Source organism: Phocoena sinus, chromosome 8, assembly GCF_008692025.1.
Source record: "Phocoena sinus isolate mPhoSin1 chromosome 8, mPhoSin1.pri, whole genome shotgun sequence".
Lineage (NCBI taxonomy): Eukaryota > Metazoa > Chordata > Mammalia > Artiodactyla > Phocoenidae > Phocoena > Phocoena sinus.
In genome coordinates, this window is record NC_045770.1 from 108,454,465 (window position 1) to 108,472,729 (window position 18,265).

Sequence of the window (18,265 nt, forward strand, 5' to 3'; positions counted from 1 at the left end):
GTAGTGATGTGGATGAAAGCCAGGCCACAGCGGCCTTGCTGGAGAAGAGAAACTCGAACGTTTTGGCGTGAGATTCCGCAGGGTCCAGGAGAAAGTTGAAGACATGGAAATTCTAATTAACGCACACAGGGCTGGTTTTGCTCAAGGATCTCCAGGCTGTCATGTCGCAGGAGGCCTGCAAGTATGTGCTCGCTGGGTGTGTGTGAGTGTGTGTGAGTGTGTGTGAGCGTGCTTGCTTGTGGTCACCTGGTGGGCGACCTGTAGCGCCCCAGCCTTGGCCTTGCCTTCCCTCTGCTTTCCTTTCCTAGAAGACCCCTGGCCTGCCCTGTGCCTATCTTGGTGTACAGGGTGCTAACCGAACTCCTCCCCCTGCAGAGCGGGACAGAGTGGTGGCTAGTTAAAAAGAGCTGAATCCCGCCCATCCGAGATGCCGTGATGAAAGAGATGGAGGAACCAGGGACCAACTCTCCTGGAGGGACCCTTCAGGGAAACCACAGGCTGCTGTGCTCACAGAGGGTCTGGCCACTTGAACTACCTGTCTTGGGTGTCCACATGCAACCGGTGGGGCAGATGTGGGTGCCAGGCCACTCCTGGCTGACTGCAGCCGTGGGGAGGACTCCATAGGAATGGCCGCAGTCTCCCAAGGCTGCTGAGAGAAAGGGTACCCAGGCCACGCCCACACACAGCCCTGGAGCTCAGAGCCACAGGTCCTGATGCCGAGGCCAGTTCTGACCCAGCCGCCCCTGGCCCTTCATGCCAGCACCCATGCTGAGGCGCCCACAGCCCTTGCTTCATCTCCTCCTCGGGAGGTGCTGGCTGGGGGCCCCTGTCTGCCCTGGGGGTGGGAGCCATAGTCCTGGAGCTCCCTCCAGGCTGGGGCTTGAGGGGGTGCCAGATAGGGAGAGGCCCAGGGGAGCCGCACATCGCCTGCTCCCCAGGAGCCGAGGATCCTGGGAGACAGGTACCCAAAAAGGAGTCCCAGGCCCCGTACTAGGGCTCAGGGAGCTGGTACAGAGGGCCTCAGGGCTGGAGGAGGACGCGGCTGCCTGGCCTGTGGACGTCCTGCGCCTCCTTGAGAGGGGATGACTTGAGAGGGCCTTGGAAAGATGAGCAGGAATCTCATGGCTGCAGAGGAGTGCCAAGGCTGTCCCAGATGGGACGCCGTGTGCAAGGCACAGGGATGCACACAGGGGTGGCCCTCCCCTCAGGGGGTAGGAGCCTAGGAACTCACCCCAGCTCCCGGGGAGCAGGGCTCCGCTATGCCCCACTCCCCCAGATGCCTCGTCCCCTGCCTCACACTTGCTCCTTGGAAGCCCTGTGGCCAGACTGGGTGAGGGGCGGGGGGGGGGCGGTGCACAAATGCAGACGAGCCGCCTGCTGGCCCTGCTGGCCCTGGAAGACTATCTTCCTGAAAGGTGTGGGTGAGACTCCAGCCCGGCCACCCAGATTCGTGTGAGGGCCCTGGAGCTGCCCAGGGGCTTGCCTGTGGGGCTGGAGTGCCCAAAGCTACCGTGTCTCCCCAGCCCACTGCACCCTGGGCCCTGCTCGCTGGCGACCCCCTCGGTTGCACCAGGCTGGCTTGCTGACCCCCAATCCCCTGACCCCTCGCTCCACCGACGGCCAACAGGCCCCGGAAAGAGGAGCTTCGCCCAGCCCCAGGGACCTTCCCGTAATCAAGGCTGCAGTGACCTCACCTCCCTGGGGCCCAGCGGGCGGGGAGAGCTTGAGATGGAAACAAAATGTGTCTTTATTTATGCTTTTAATTTGAATCCTGGAACTGGCCCAAGATGGTAATACATTTAACATCAGTAAAATGCTGAAGAAAAATGGATCTGTTTTTCAGTAACTGCCTCCCACCCACTCTGCCCGCTGTGAGACCCCCGCGCACACCCCCCATCCCTTACACACACCAGGGCGTGCGCCCCTCTCTTCCCCGCATGGAGTCCGTGGGGCTGAGCTGCCCGCAGGAGCCGAGACGGGTCCCCGAGCGGCTGGAGCCGAGTTTAATTAGGGGCATCAATCACCAGGCGGGCCGTGCGGGAGGCAAAGGAATGTGGCCCCAGCATGGGCACCGAGGCCTGGCCGTCCCCCTCCCTGCCCTGCCCTGCCCTGCCCTGCCCTGCCGGCAGTCGCAGCCCTAAGTAAGCATGGTGCCCGTCGGTGCCACCTCCTTCCCCAGCCATGGTGGGGTGGGGCCTCTACCCAGCCTGCAGCCCTGGGGGCGCCTAGGTCTGAGGCCCCCACCATCTCTTTCACTGTGCCTACATCCCCCCTTCCCCACCTGGGCTCCCCCGAGCAGTACTCTGACTACTGAGGACGTGGGCACGCAGATCCCTTGCCGTCTCAACCTTGACTCTGTCTTGACCAGACCACAGTGCCTGGAGGTGTCCTTTCGACTGCAGCCTCGGTCTTTTCGCTCCCAGCCTTCACTGCAGACCCTTCCTCCTAGCACCACGCCTAGGCTCCTTCCCACCTTCCCAGCTGGCTCATCTCCAGGGTCTGTACTGGTTCACAGGTTCTGGGGCGAGGACTCTACCGGGTGAGGACTGCCTAGGCCCAACCGGCGCTGGAGGGGACCACTCCTGCTACAACCAGCGGGCCACATCATGGGACCGCTAGACCCAGAAGGCCCACCACCGGCTCTCTGGTGGGTGATGCCCCAGGCCCACAGCAAGCAGAGAGAGCTTGGCGCCTCTCTCTTGGAGGAGGGAAGACAAGAAACGGCCAGGCTCCTCTGACGGTGCAGTTACACTGGCTTGAGTTCCCTCCTGGGGCTCCCTGGGCAGGTGGGCGGCCTCTAGCCTTGGGAAACGTGGTGCACGCAGATGCCAACACACACGGACCTCGCTTCAAAAGGGGGGACTGTGAAAGGCAGCTGTGAGCTCGGCTTTGGGCCACCTCGGTCCCCAGCCTCACCACCCTCACCCTGGGCCTCTCTGCAGGGGCCTCGCAGGGCCCGGGGAGCTGGTGAAGACTGACTGCCCCGCTGGATGGATGGTGGGTGATGGCCCTGTCCACCCGGGGGGCAACTCCTTGCATGTGCGTTCTGGGGGCCAGGCCACAGCTGAGGGAACAAAGGAGAGTGAGCTCTGGCAGGAAGAGAGCGGCCAGGAGGACAGGAAGGGGCAGGCTGAGCGGCACAGTGAGGCCTGGGTGCTATCCGCCCACGTGAGGGTCATGGTTCCCAGCAGGCTCTCGGCCGTCCTCGCTCTGAGCAGGGACTGCCACCCGGACTGCAGACACCAGCCACAAAACTGCAACCTTTACTGCTCTGGCGTCCTTTGTGCCCCAGATTCGGTACAGGCCTCAGCCAGAGTGGTAAGCTGGCATTCTGCCTTGGGACGCTGACCTGCACCTGCCCATCCCATCCGGCACCCGCCACTGCTCACGCCTCCGCCCTTGCCCATTTATCAAGTGAGCCTATCAGGTCATCTCCGGGATGGGCCCAGGGGTCACAGCCACATCCCCAGGGGTGGCCTGGAAGCTTGCTCCGGTGCCGAGTCCACGAGGGTGAATAACGCCGCTTCCCAGGGACCTGGGTGGCTCCCGCCGAGCCTGAGAATGTGTTCTGTGCACACCCTGCTATCGATGGGGTGCTGCCAACTTCCCTGTGAGCCTGGGGGCCTGCAAGGATGGTAGGCCCTCCTGTCTGATCATGGTACCACCTTGAGACTGTCCAACCCTCCCCTCACTCTGGCTCCCCGACTCTGTCAGTCCTCTGGTTACAGAGCAGCCAGGAGGCCCTGCGGTTCGGGTCCCGAGTCCTCAGTCATCTGCAGGGCAAAGGCCACACCTGGCCGGCAGCAAAGGCAGCCAGCCCGGGGCCTCACTTCCAGAGAGATGCACATGGTTCAGGACAACCTCGAGACCCTTAGAGAGTCCGGAGAGCCGAAACACGCTTTAGTGACTCCGCGGAGAGAAGGAAAGAAGGCCAGCAAGTGACCCTCAGAAGGGCTGAGAGCGCCGCTCACACATCCCAGCACAGAAAGACTTCTCTAGGGGAATCCCCAGGGGGGCAGTGGCCAGAATGGGCCCGAGTGTCCCACTGACCCCGCCACAGGCTGTCACCACTGGGCGCCCTAGCCGGGAGCACTGAGTCACGTCGGGGGGGAATCACACCATGGCCGGGCCCCAGGGATTGGCCTGGCGATACCGCGACGGTGGGGGAGGACAGGCATGCGTCCCAGGCCAGCTGTGCCTCGGGGGCAGGCCAACTGGAAGGCGTGGAAAATCAGCCATTTCCTCCACCTGAAGGAGCCCCTGAGGACAGCAGCGGCAACTGGCAGACAGCAGTCGGCATCTGCCCCGTGGCTTTGGCCAGGGTTCCACCGGGGAAATGCGAAAAACAAAGTCGTCTCTTTTTTGGGGGGCAGGGGAGGGGGCTAGGGGAGAGAAAAACAATCTTCTCAGACGCGCAAAGCACGAAAACAAGTGGAAAACGATCAGTCTGGTTTTCCCTAAGTCAAAACAAGAGGATCACGTTCCCAGACTCGGCGGGAAATGCCCTTGCTCTCCTCCCCGCCTGGTGCCCGGGCACTGAGGCCAGCCCCCAGTGGTCGGTGGCCCCAGGTTGCCGAGGGCAGGCGGCGAGCGGTGGGCACTGAGTGAGGAGACCTGAGCCCCGGTCCAGCACTGAGCCCCACGCCCTTCTAGCTCATCACCCCTGGGTGAGCGGACACTCACTGCGACACGTGGGTGATGGGCGCCAGCAGGGTCTCCCCTTCCAGGTCCAGGTCCTCGGCAAAGCTGTTGGTTCTCGTGAAATGGGCCGTGCTCACTTCCAGCAGCGTGGGGCTCTTTTTCACTGTGGGCAAAGATGCGGGACAGCACGTCAGGCTTCCATGGAAGGCTTGATGGCAGAGGGGGCCCAGGGTTGCTCAGAGCTGAGATGCTCGCCCCAAGCTGCTACCCTGGCTGTGGGGCGGACCTGTGCCCCTGGAGCCTTCCCACAGACGGGTAAGATATCTACTCCCAGGGCTGGGTGAGGAGCGCAGATGGCGTACGAAGCCTCGGCACGGAGGACTGGCGGGGGCGGGGGGGACCGACGGCCCCCGCGCGCCTGAGGCCACAGTGGTCAAGGAGCAGTTGAGAGCCGATGACACCCCTCAGCGTGAGGACTGTGCCTGGGCTGAGCTCAGGTGTCTGGGCCTCTCCCCAGGTTCACACCAGACGTTCAGGTCAAGAATAGAACACAGCTGCCAAGCATAGGTCTGCTAAGACACTGACTCTCATCCCCACACTGTCACTGTCACGTGGCTGGATGGCTTTTGATGCATCCGTGAAGACCCTGGGTGGTAGGGCTCCTGCTCACAGAGCGTCGCAAGCCGGGGAGGAAGGGGCAGCCACAGAGCTCCTGGCCCCTCGCGTCCGCCACCCGCACCCTGAGGGAGGCACAGGAACCACCCCGACGGCTGGTGTTGGCATTCAGACTCCCGGGCCCACCCGCAGTGAGCAGGTGCTGGTGTTCCGGGCTGACTGAGAATAATTACCAGTCCCCTGGTTTTCAATCTGGACCTTTTTAATTTTTCCATTTAAAGTTTTTGTTGTAAAATAACGAATTACTTGTAAAAAGGGACACAGCTCAAAGACTCCTGAAGGCCTTCCTTCCCCGAGGTCATCAGCGTTAACCGCCAACTAGATTCCCAGCTCATCCCTCTGCTCACAAGAGCAGCTGACACCCGGCGGGACTTGCACTTACACACACGTGACGGCTCTGTTCCTGTCACTGCAATGCGCCCATCTCATTTTTCTACAGGTATTTAGACATGGATCTAAGTCTTATTTTAGTAATTGCGTAACAGTCCGTAGCTTAGATCTACCACAGTTAACTCAGACATTCCACGTGTGACGGACATTTGGTTCCATTAGCTTTAAGCCGCTACTTTAAGACGATGATGCACCCATCCATCTTTACGAAAACCTGACATATTGATGAGGCAGGTGAGAGGGTGCTTCCTTGGTAAGTTTAGTAGGTGTGGCTGGATTGTTTTCCCAAGAAGTCGTATCAATTAGGCTCCAGCAGTAGTGTGTGTGCATGCCACCTTCTCCACATCCATGTCCGCACAGGCCTTTGGCAGCCTTTGCTGGGCCCGTCACGTGTAGACGAAGACGGGCATGGTGCCTTTCCTTCTATGCTGGATGCCCCTTGTGGCTCGGAGGCTATTTGGTTTTCCTCTTGTGGGATTATCTGTTCTTATCCTTTGCTCACTTCTGTCCGTCAATTTGTAGGAATTCTTTTTTCTATGCTCGAGATAATTAACCTGTTACATATGAGGCACAGGTATGTCCCCCAGTCTATCTTTGGTGTTTTTACCTTAATTATGGTTGTTTTGTCACAGAACATTTTTTATGATTTTGAAGCGATACCTATCTTTTGCTTTTTGAAAGAGAAAGGATTCCCCACCCCAAAGTAGTACAACCATCTCCTAAATATAAACGTATGAGTGTGTGCAAATTTTAATACATTTAGCACGTACCCCTCACAGTGTAGGAGATCATCAACAATCAGAAAATGAAAATGTAAAGGTATTGTATGCAGTCCTACTGAAAAAACAAAAATGAAACACAAACTATAAATTCTCTTCAAGAAGACACAGGAGAGAGTCTCTGGATTTGATACCAAAAGCTCAGTCTGTGAGCAGAAAAAAATGGAAAAACTGGACTTTATCAAAATTAAAAGCATTTGCTCTGTAAAAGACACTGCGAAGGGAATGAAAAGACAAGTCATAGACTTGGAGAAAATGTTTACATGTCACTTGTCTGGTCAAGGACTTTGATCCAGAATACGTAAGGAACTGTGGCAACTTGACAAGACAGCTAACAGCCCAGTTTTTAAAATGGATTACTAACGAGCTCATGGAAAGATGGTCAGTTCAACCAATGCCAGTAGTTGTTAGGGAAATGCAAATTCAATCCACAGTGAGCTGCCACTATACCCACGGTAGAATGACTAAAATTTTTAAATGGCTTCAGTTTTGGATATTTGGCAAAGAATAAGGCTAGAGCCTTACTTTTCACTTTACGTCAAGAAAAGAAAAAAGGCGGCAAAGCCTGACAATACCATGTGCTCGTGAAGATGCAGAGCAACTAGAACTTTTACGTGTTGCTGGTGGGAATGCAAAATGGTGCGGCCATGTTGGAAGAGGGTTTGGTGTTTTCTCATAAAGTTCAACATACATTTATCTTGTGACGCATTGGTCCCTGTCCCAGTTATTTACCCAAGCGAACTGAAGATTTACATTCAGAAAAACCTGTACGTAAGTGTGTATCGCAATCTTGCTCACAGCTGCCCCAACCAGGAAACAACTAAGATGCGCTTCGGTAGGTGAATGGATAAACTGTGGTACATCCATACAATGGGATTCCATCCAGCCATCAAAGACATGAACTAACGGTTCACGCGTGCAACAACGCAGATGAGTCGCAAATGCATTTCGCTAAGCAGTGAAAGAAGCCAGATGCAAAAGGCTACGTATTATATGATTCCATTTATAGGACATTCTGGAAAAGGCAAAACTACAGGGACATAAAACAGATCAATGGCTGCTAGTGTTTAGAGGAGGGGGAGTACTTGACTTCAAAAGAGTTGCACAATGGAATTTTTCGGGCTATGGAACTTCTCTGTATGATGTTGTGGTGGTAGGTACATGACTCCAGGCATTTGTCAAAACCCATAGAACTGTACATCTCCAAGAGTAAATTTTACTATATGCAACCCCCCGCTCCCCGCCAAATAAGCCTGTTGGAGGATCCAGGATGGAAAGCATACTGTCACGAGTGCATTCCGTATTACGAATACGTAACATAGCACTAAAAGGAGAGGGGAAGAAGGAGCTGGCCTGTGAAGTCTTGGGAAACAATCTTCTGATTGGATATGTTTAAAGTTAAAAAAAAAAAAAAAAAACTGTCATAAACACAGTATTCTAGTTGGTAAGTTTGTTTCTCATAGGGGTACTACAGGTACACTTGAGTTAAATAAGTAAATAATTATAGATGATGGGAGCCAGGATTCTCAATGTCAGAAAAAAAGTAACAAACAGAGTTAGGGGGTGGTGAACGAACCCTGTGGTCAGAAATATCAGTATGAACTTACATTTAGTTTAAAATAGACACAAATAAATACAGATGTACGTGTACACTTGGCTTATTCACATACATACATTTCCTAGCTCTGTCCACTGAGAGGCCCTAGAAGCAGTGACCAACTGTGGAGCAATGAGCACCTAGTGCCCAGATCCTGGTTTCTAAATCCCATTCTCCAGGAAAAGGAACCAGGGCTCTCTGATAGAATGGTGATTCTAGGGCTAGGGCAGTGGAAATATAAGATAAGCCTGAAGTATTGTCTAGTGTTAGAAAGGAAAGAAATGCTCAAAAATAAATAAATGAGAAGGATGAGGGCATATCAAATGGACACAGGAACTAACCCAAAAGAACTGTCAATCCAGTGACCAAAGCTAAAACAATTTGAGGAACAAAATAAATAATATTAAAAATATTATACAGAATCCTATCAAAACATTTAGAGAAGAGCTAACACCCATCCTTCTCAAACTCTTCCAAAATATAGCAGAGGGAGGAACACTCCCCAACTCATTCTACGAGGTCACCATCACCCTGATACCAAAACCAGACAAAGATGTCACAAAAAAAACTACAGGCCAATATCACTGGTGAACATAGATGCAAAAATCCTCAACGAAATACTAGCAAACAGAATCCAACAGCACATTAAAAGGATCATACACCATGATCAAGTAGGGTTTATCCCAGGAATGCAAGGATTCTTCAATACACGCAAATCAATCAGTGTGATAGACCATATTGACAAATTGAAGGAGAAAACCCATATAATCATCTCAATAGATGAAAAGGCTTTTGACAAAATTCAACACCCATTTATGGCAAAAACCCTCCAGAAAGTAGGCACAGAGGGAACTTACCTCAACATAATAAAGGCCATATATGACAATCCCACAGCCAACATCATTCTCAGTGGTGAAAAACTGAAACCATTTCCACTAAGATCAGGAACAAGACAAGGTTGCCCACTCTCACCACTATTATTCAACATAGTTTTGGAAGTTTTAGCCACAGTAATCAGAGAAGAAACAGAAATAAAAGGAATCCAAGTCGGAAAAGAAGCAACATTGTCACTGTTTGCAGATGACATGATACTATACACAGAGAATCCTAAAGATGCTACCAGAAAACTGCTAGACCTAGTCAATGAATCTGGTCAAGTAGCAGGATACAAAATTAATGCACAGAAATCTCTTGCATTCCTATACACTAATGATGGAAAATCTAAAAGAGAAATTAAGGAAACACTCCCATTTACCACTGCAACAAAAAGAATAAAACACCTAGGAATAAACCTACCAAGGAGACAAAAGACCTGCATGCAGAAAACTATAAGACGATGAAAGAAATTAAGGATGATACAAACAGATGGAGAGATACACCATGTTCTTGGATTGGAGTAATCAACATTGTGAAAATGACTATACTACCCAAAGCAATCTACGGATTCAATGCAGTCCCCATCAAACTAAAAATGGCATTTTCCACAGAACTAGAACAAAAAATTTCACAATTTGTATGGAAACACAAAATACCCCGAATAGCCAAAGCAATCTTGAGAAAGGAAAACGGAGCTGGAGGAATCAGGCTCCCTGACTTCAGACTATACTACAAAGCTACAGTAATCAAGACAGTATGGTACTGGCACAAAAACAGATATACAGATCAATGGAACAGGACAGAAAGCCCAGAGATAAACCCATGCACCTACGGTCACCTTGTTTTAGATAAAGGAGGCAAGAATGTACAATGGGGAAAAGACAGCCTCTTCAGTAAGTGGTGCTGGGAAAACTGGACAGCTACATGTAAAAGAATGAAATTAGAACACTCCCTAACACCATACACAAAAGTAAACTGAAAATGGATTAAAGACCTAAATGTGAGGCCAGACACTATAAAATTCTTAGAGGAAAACATAGAAAGGACACTCTATGACATAAATCACAGGAAGATCCTTTTTGACCCACCGCCTGGAGAAATGGAAATAAAAACAAAAATAAGTGGGACCTAATGAAACTTAAAAGCTTTTGCACAGCAAAGGAAACCATAAACAAGACGAAAAGACAACCCTCGGAATGGGAGAAAATATTTGCAAACAAAGCAACTGACAAAGAATTAATCTCCAAAATATACAAGCAGCTCATGCAGCTCAATATCAAATAAAACAAACAATCCAATCCAAAAATGAGCAGAAGACCTAAATAGACATTTCCCCAAAGAAGATACACAGATTGCCAACGAACACATGAAAGGATGCTCAACATCACTAATCATTAGAGAAATGCAAATCAAAACTACAATGAGGTATCACCTCCCAGCAGTCAGAATGGCCATCATCAAAAATCTACAAACGATAAATGCTGGAGAGGGTGTGGAGAAAAGGGAACCCTCTTGCACTGGTGGTGGGAATGTAAATTGATACAGCCACTATGGAGAACAGTATGGAGGTTCCTTAAAAAACTAAACACAGAACCACCATGTGACCCAGCAATCCCACTCCTGGGCATATACCCTGAGAAAACCACAATTCAAAAAGAGTCATGTACCACAATGTTCATTGCAGCTCTATTTGTAATAGCCAGGGCATGGAAGCACTGTAAGTGTCCATCGACGGACGAATGGATGAAAAAGATGTGGCACATATATACAATGGAATATGTCTCAGCCATAAAAAGAAACGAAATTGAGTTATTTGTAGTGAGGTGGATGGACGTAGAGACTGTCATACAGAGTGAAGTAAGTCAGAAAGAGAAAAACAAATACCGTATGCTAACACATATATATGGAATCTAAAAAAAAAAAAAAAAGGGTTCTGAAGAACCTAGGGGCAGGACAGGAATAAAGACGCAGACATAGAAAATGGACTCGTGGACACGGGGAAGGGGAAGGGTAAGCTGGGACACAGTGAGAGAGTGGAATGGATATATATACACTACCAAACGTAAAACAGATAGCTAGTGGGAAGCAGCCACATAGCACAGGGAGATCAGCTGGGTGCTCTGTGTCCACCTGGAGGGGTGGGATAGGGAGTGTGGGAGGGAGGCTCAAGAGGGAGGAGATATGGGGATATATGTATATGTTTAGCTGATTCACTTTGTTATTACAGCAGAACCTAACACACCACTGTGAAGCTATTATACTCCAAAGAAGATGTTATAAAAAAAAAGACTTCAACAGGAAAAGAAAAAAAATATTATGCAAAATACTAGTATTAGATTATAGCTCAAAAAAATAAATATTCCTGAGTCCATACTGATATAAATCAACAGATAATTGGAAGAGAGGGATAAATCTTCCTTATAGAAGAATTCCAGATAATAAATGTAGAAAGACTGAGGAAAAAAAACCACCATTAGAACACCACAGTGATACTTGCTACAGGCAAGATCCAGGGATGAATGCTAAAATTAGTAGGTGAAACTTTAACGAGAAACTTCAAAGTATCTCCTCTCAAATATTTATTCATTGCTGTGGTGGTTTTAACATATGTTCACCAATGCTTTGATATTCTCTCATGCAGGAGGTAGACCGTAACTCCCCTCCCCTTGGGTGTGGGCAGGGCTTGGTGACCCCCTTCTCATGACTAGACTGGAAAGGGAAAAATACTAAATAAGGCTGGCTGACGCCACCTTAACCAAGTGGGTCAAGGTTAACACTACCAGTGACAAACCATGTTGATGTCATGTACCCTGATATGGTGCAATGAGAAAAGCACCTCACTTCTGTGGCATTCGTCCCCCCAAACCCGTAACACCAGTCTAATCCTGAGAAAACAGTGACAAACCCAAACCGAGGGACACTGACGCCTGACTAGTATTCCTCAAAAGGGTCAAGGTCGGGGCTTCCCTGGTGGCGCAGTGGTTGGGAGTCCGCCTGCCGATGCAGGGGACATGGGTTCGTGCCCCGGTCCGGGAAGATCCCACGTGCCGCGGAGCGGCTGCGCCCGTGAGCCATGGCCGCTGAGCCTGCGCGTCCGGAGCCTGTGCTCCGCAACGGGAGAGGCCACAGCAGTGAGAGGCCCGCGTACCGCAAAAAAAAAAAAAAAGAAAAAAATGTGTCAAGGTCATGAGGAACAAGGAGGGACCAAGATTTGGCTTCACGGATCAGAGGAGACTAAGCAGACCTGACTAAATGCAACGATGGATCCTGGGACAGAAAAAGTACATTAGTAGTTAAGCTGGAAAAATCCAGGTAAATTAACTAAACTGTAGCTTAACTACTAGTACTGCCGAGTGTTCATTTCTTAGTGTTGCTAACTGTACCATGGTTTTATAAGATGCTAACATTAGGGGAAGCTGCTGAGAGTACCAAAAAAGCTGTACTATTTTTGTCTCTTCTGTAAAAAAAAAAAAAAGCCTGTATACAGTAGTACAAAAAATTTTTAGTACGTAATTAAGGACATACAAGAACTCTAAGGAGAAATTATAAAACCTTAACAAGCAACATTCGAGAAGACATAAATAATGGAGAAATAGCTTTTGTTCCATTGACTAGAAGACCCAATAGTGAAAAGATTCTCCCCGAATCTTAATAAAAATCCCACGGTTTCTGTGTCGGAACCTTGGCAAGCTGATTCTAAAATTGCTCTGGAAGTGCAAAAAGCCAAGAATCCACAAAATTCTTGAACAGCAACAAGGTAGGAGAACTTGCTCTACCAGACATCGGTACCCCTTACAAAGTAGCAGTCATTAAGGTGGTGTGGTGCTAACGCAGCAAGAGACAAACAGCCCAAGGGGACAGGGTTGACGGTCCAGAAATAGCCCCCACACATCTGGATCCTTGCTGTGTATAAGGGGTGGCCTGCACACAGTGGGAGGAGGAAGTTCAGGGATCGCTGGCTGTCCACACGGGAAGAAGGTTGACTTGGACCCTTACCTCACACCATACATCAACATTTCATTCTTGGCATTCCAGGCAATTGAAGGCTAATGGAGAGAAGTAAAACTCTTAAGGCTTTCCGACTGAATCTAAAAGAATATATTCATGACCTCAGGGTTTGGAAGGATTTTCTAAAATGCAAGCAGTAACCGTAAAGGAAAAGACTGATTAATTTAACTACATTAAAACAGAGTCCTAGTCACCAAACAACACATCTAAGAGTAAAAAGGCAGCCACAGAAGAAGAGTGCCCACCAAATATAAAGAATTCCTGCAAATCAATAAGACAAATGTTAGCAACTTAATGCAAAAGGGGGCGACGGACAAGCACATCGCAGAAGAGGAATCCAAGTGGCTGATGAACACGTGGGAAGGTGTTGTGACTGACCGGCAATCAGAGAGATGTAAATAAACTCAGGGAGCTCGCAGCCCATGGGGGCGAGGGCCGACTTCCAGCAGGAAACCGCACAGACATTACTTAGTCACACCCTGGAGAAGGGCTCCGAGGGAAGGGCTGTTTGCCCGTGACATTCTCGGAGAGCACAGGAAAGTGACGGGTAAGTCTTGAAGAATGCGTGTGCATTCAAAGGCTCTCAGGTCTGGGACCTGGCGGGAACATTTACAGCCCCCAGTTTAGAGACTCGGGGCTGAGATTCAAGTACCCTGGGTTACACTACTCAGCCGTCAAGTGACAGAGCTAGAACTTCATCCAGGACTCAAATGTTCTTTCAAAAAAAAAAAAAAAAAAAAGGAAAGGAAAAACGAGCACAAATACATATTTCTACGTCTGCATCACTTGTATACAGAAGGAAGGAACAGCAGAGCGGTGGCTGGAAAGTGGGACTGCTTTCCAAACATCCGAGATGACAAGTGCTATCTCCAAAGCCCCAGGGCCAAGGGTGAGCCACCTGACCCCTGACAAAGGCCCAGCCCTGGTGTTTTAGGAAATTAAAGTGTGCACATCAGTCGGCTGCTGGGAGCGGGTGGGGCCTGCACCTGCCAGAAAAGAGCGTGTGACGTTTGGTTTCATCCTGGGAACGGCACAGAGGGTCCCCGCGGCAAGGGGCAGAGACAGGGGCTCCACAGGTTGGTTTCTCCAAGTCAACAGGAATGGCACTGCTTTGCCCAGCTTCTGTGTCAGAGACTGTGGGGTATGCCTCCCCCCACCGCAGGCAGGCTGCAGACCCTCCCCGTTACCCAGCTGCAGTCACAGCCTGGTCAGGCCCCTGCAAGAAGGCACAGGGAGCGTGGCAGGGGCTGGGGGGTAGATGTGAATCCCTGGCAGACACAGTGGCGTGCTGCCCCTTCGGGCAAAGCTCTGTGCTAAGTGCTGTGTCCCAAGAGACCTGGCTTGTCATCCCCAACTTCAAGGAGACTGAGATGGGTGTTTTACAAAGATGTGCAAAAACCCACAGCCCTGGCCTCGCAAGCGCAGAGCGGGCCGAGCCCACGGTGGACTCATCGGGGCAACTCATCTGGACACCCGGGCCCCGAGGAGGGCACCGGAGCTACGCTAGGTGAGCCGTCTGGAGTGCCAGACCTTGGGAAAAAGAGCACTGCATCCTGGCGACAACGAAGCCACACTTTCCTAAGACAATCCCAGTTGTCAATGCTTTAATTCCTTGGCTGCCTTTGCCTTGTGAAGGCCAGAATCTGGGCCTAAGTTTTCAAGGGCAGAACAAAACAATTTTGTTTTCTAGGAAAATGGGAGGTCTGGGATGGCGAACGCAGCCTCTGGCGTGGCGACTACCACAGCTGGAGACACCGGCTGCCAAGCCTCACCCTCTCTCCAGAGAACAGGAACCAAACAGCGCAGCATGTTTCCTTCCAGCCAGTGGCCCTGCTTAGCAGGGTGATTTGAAAATATGGGCACAGAAAAAAGACTGGAAGGAAACTGATCAAAATATTGACGGTTTGTCTTTAGGTGAAGAGACCGGATGATTTCCATCTCCTTCCTTACTGCGTCCTATCTCGGGTGGTACTTTCTCAGGTCAGGAAACAGTGTTTTGTGGAAGTCTCCCACGTCTGGGCCTTGCCCCGTCCCACGGTCCCGCACATCTCGTCCTGGAGTGACATCAGAGTATGTCGGAGCATCCTTTGTCCTTCCACCTGGCCTGGAACTGCCCGCATGCCTCGACAGAGCCCTCTCCGACCACGAACGTCCCCAAAACCTGCTCCCAGGAGCACCTGGTCTCACTTCTTTCGAGTCTCCATCGAGCCCCTGCCCCCTGCCTATTCCAGCAAGTCCAGCTTATCCCCGACACTGGGACACACTTGGCTTCCACCAGATGCACGAAGGGAATTCCCATTTCCCCACTTGCTGCTTCAGTCATGAGCTCATCTCGTTGTCACAGCCACCCTGTGGGATGGCAGCTTTGATTCCCATTTCTAGACAAACAGGTTAAAAAGGCTAAAAGCTCATGCTCTGGGTCACACAGACTAGGCCAGGACTTCAGCACCAAGTCAAACTTGCTGTAAGGCCCCAGCCCATCCCCACTGCCCTCTGCCCCCACGAGAGTCCCCTCTGGTGTCTGGGTCTTCACCTAGCCCTCCCGCTGGTGACTGATTAAAATCCTGCCTAATCTCCCAGGTGTAACCCAAGTCCTTCACAAAGCTGTCCAGGGCTCTAGAGACTGTCCCCTCCTCTGGCTGGGTGCAGGGCTTATGTGTGCCTGGACCGCAGGTCTGTGCGTGTTCCTTGGCACGGGGACCTCGCCTTCCACCTCCCCCGTGTCCCTCTGGGGCCTGGTACAGGCGTGTTCCCCAAGCCAGCTCTCTCCACAGGGATGAACAGAAGCTGCCCCTGTCCTTCCCAAGTCAAAGCCCCTTCCCACCCACCCGCCTCGCCCCCACCCCCCAAAGCCACCCCCTCTTGGCGGATTTGCCAAAGCCCTGCAGATCCTGCACTGTGAACGAGAACCCCCTCCCCAGGGCATCCGGACAGCTGCAGCCAGACCCTGCGTGACATTGCTGAGCCTCGGCCCCAGGTCTGTGCCAGCTGCCCATGCCCGGCTCACAGACCACGAGCCAGCACTGCCGCGTCGCCACCTGTGTCTGCACTCAGAGGCGAGAAGTAAGGGACACGGACAGAAAGTGTAAAAGCCATTCCCACAACAGCTGCCAGGAACGGGGCAAAGAGGGGAGTGAAAATGCATATTCACAGCTGGCACCCGGTTCCGCTCAGGGAAATACCTTGCTTGAGTGGACACCTGTTGTTTGTGCCTCTCCAGCAGCGAGGCCTGGCCTCTGGGAACAGCTTCTCGAATCTTCCTTGGGGGGCTGCTCTTTCCCTACTCCCAAGGCTGCAGGATTCAGGTACTCGCTGGCCATCCCCAGAGAGGGCCTGTGGCCCGGGCCCTGGCCTTCACTGGCACAAAGGCAGGTCTGAGGATGGCTGATCGCCCTGCTGGGACCCATGAGAGCCTGGCCCCAGACTCTGGCACATATGACGGGGAAAGAGGTGGCCTCTTTCTGCTGGGTCTGCTAAGCTGGTGGCCATCTTGCCCCCTTCAGAAAGTGGCTGCCTGAGGACACAGCCATCCCAGGGGGCAATGGGGAGAGGGAGGGGGAGAGAAGAGGGAACAAGGCGGGTGGGCGGAGAGCACAAAAGGGGGAGAGTGAGAGCAGCAAACGGGATCATCGCAGCCCCGGGGTCCAGCTGTGTCTGAAACAGCTGGGTCCAGTCCTGTGAGCCAAAAAATGTCCCTTTTGTGCTTCAGCTAGATTGAGTTGGGGTTCCATCATTTGTTACCAAGAGAATCTTCAAGAATGTGTGTGACAAACCTGGGGGTGAGGCATGAGCCCAAGGGGATGGGTCTGAGGAGTCAGAGTTACACAAGAGCCGAGTTACCCGCACGTCCCGCACGGTGCCTTGGGGGGTACGAGACAAAAGCTGGTGGGAGGAAGCTACCTCTGTAACGGCCCAGGGAGCTCTCAGAAAGTGGCTCCCTAAAGCTGGAGGCTGGCTCTCTACTGCTGTGACGCTGCTGTAAGGTTGCTGAAAGCAAACTGTGGAACGTGCTGGGTCTCACATCCACTCAAGGGCACGCAGCGTGGATTGGACACGAGCACGACGGTGATGTGGACAGAGTCGAAGGTGACCCTGGGAATCCTGACCAACCCTGGGGAGGATGCCGGGCTTCCTACACTCCCAGGGATGAGGGCACCGGGGACCCTTGCCCCCAGCGCTGCCCCTCACCACAGGGCTCGCAGGCCTCGGCACACACAAATCTGAGAGGGAACGGAAATGGTTCTGCGGGACCAAGGGCGGGGTCCAAAGAGCGGGGGCGCTGAGGGAGACAAGCAGCAACTGAGCCAGGACAGGGTCAACCCCGAGTGAGTACAGGAAACGGAAGGGGAGCCACGCAGCCACCCACACGACTCGGTCAACCCTCCGGGGTCTCCATGCTCCGGGAAGTCACCGTCCAGGTTTCCTAAGACACAGTTCCAGGGGACGGTTCCCGGCAGCTAGAGCAGCCCCGGGAAACGTTAATATACAATGGAATCTGGGTTAAGCAGTGTCTTCTCCAAGAGTTGAGCTCACAGGACATTCCCAAGAAACCTCTGGAGAGGTGGGGAGGAAAGTTTCTGGAGGTCTTTGGATGAAGAAAACAAAAAAAAAAAATGGCCTTGATTTTCAAGGCGAAATTACAGAGGAAGAAAAAAATGTTTTTAATCTAATTAAGAGCGATCTTTTCACCTTCATCACAACACCGCGGAAATGTGCCAGTTCTTAACTTCACACAATAATCAAAGCAATTAGTGAGGGAGAAGCCTTGGAAACCGGTGCAGATGTTCTCAGAATGTTTAATGGGGAAATGAGTTGCAGGCCTCGTTCTCAGTATCCGGCTCCAGGCCCTGGCTACCAAATCCAGACATCTGCTTGGGCCCCACCCCCAGGCCCCGAGGGCGCGGGCTTGAGAAACACAGGTCCCTTCCCAGGCCGCCTCCCAGCCAGGCCAGATCCGGGGCCGAGAGGCTCCCCATGGCTCCCCAAGCCGGAGCCTGGACACAGTCAGAGCCACCCCAGAGCTGGGGGCGGGGGGAGGCTTAACATCAAAATTATGTTAACAACTGATGTCAAAAATAATCAGCTCAGCCTGGCTCCCCCACCCGGTCCCTGCTGGCTGTAGGAGCACACCGGGAGGCAAGGAGAGGGCAAGGGGCCCTGCGGGGGACTCTCGGCTCTGACACCACCCCACCGAGTTTGCGCAAACACCACTTCAGGAAGAGACGTGGTGGCCTCTGTCTGGTGTGGCCCCGGAGTCCCCATTCCAATGCTGCTGGCCTCCTAGTGGGTCGAACATGAG

At 52.0% G+C, this 18,265-nt stretch overlaps 1 protein-coding gene and 1 long non-coding RNA gene across 7 annotated transcripts in view; one reads left to right on the forward strand and one right to left on the reverse strand.

Moving 5' to 3' along the window:
- Positions 1–18,265, reverse strand: part of KCNQ1 (potassium voltage-gated channel subfamily Q member 1) — a 352,233-nt gene that overhangs the window by 184,275 nt on the left and 149,693 nt on the right. For all 6 annotated transcript variants that reach the window (XM_032640194.1, XM_032640191.1, XM_032640193.1 and 3 more), the window contains one exon: positions 4,684–4,804. In XM_032640194.1, the coding sequence (XP_032496085.1) occupies positions 4,684–4,804 (121 nt within the window). The remainder of the gene's footprint in view (positions 1–4,683; positions 4,805–18,265) is intronic.
- The window catches only part of LOC116757841, an 81,004-nt gene that overhangs the window by 37,756 nt on the left and 24,983 nt on the right, over positions 1–18,265 (forward strand). The gene's annotated exons all lie outside the window — the stretch shown is intronic.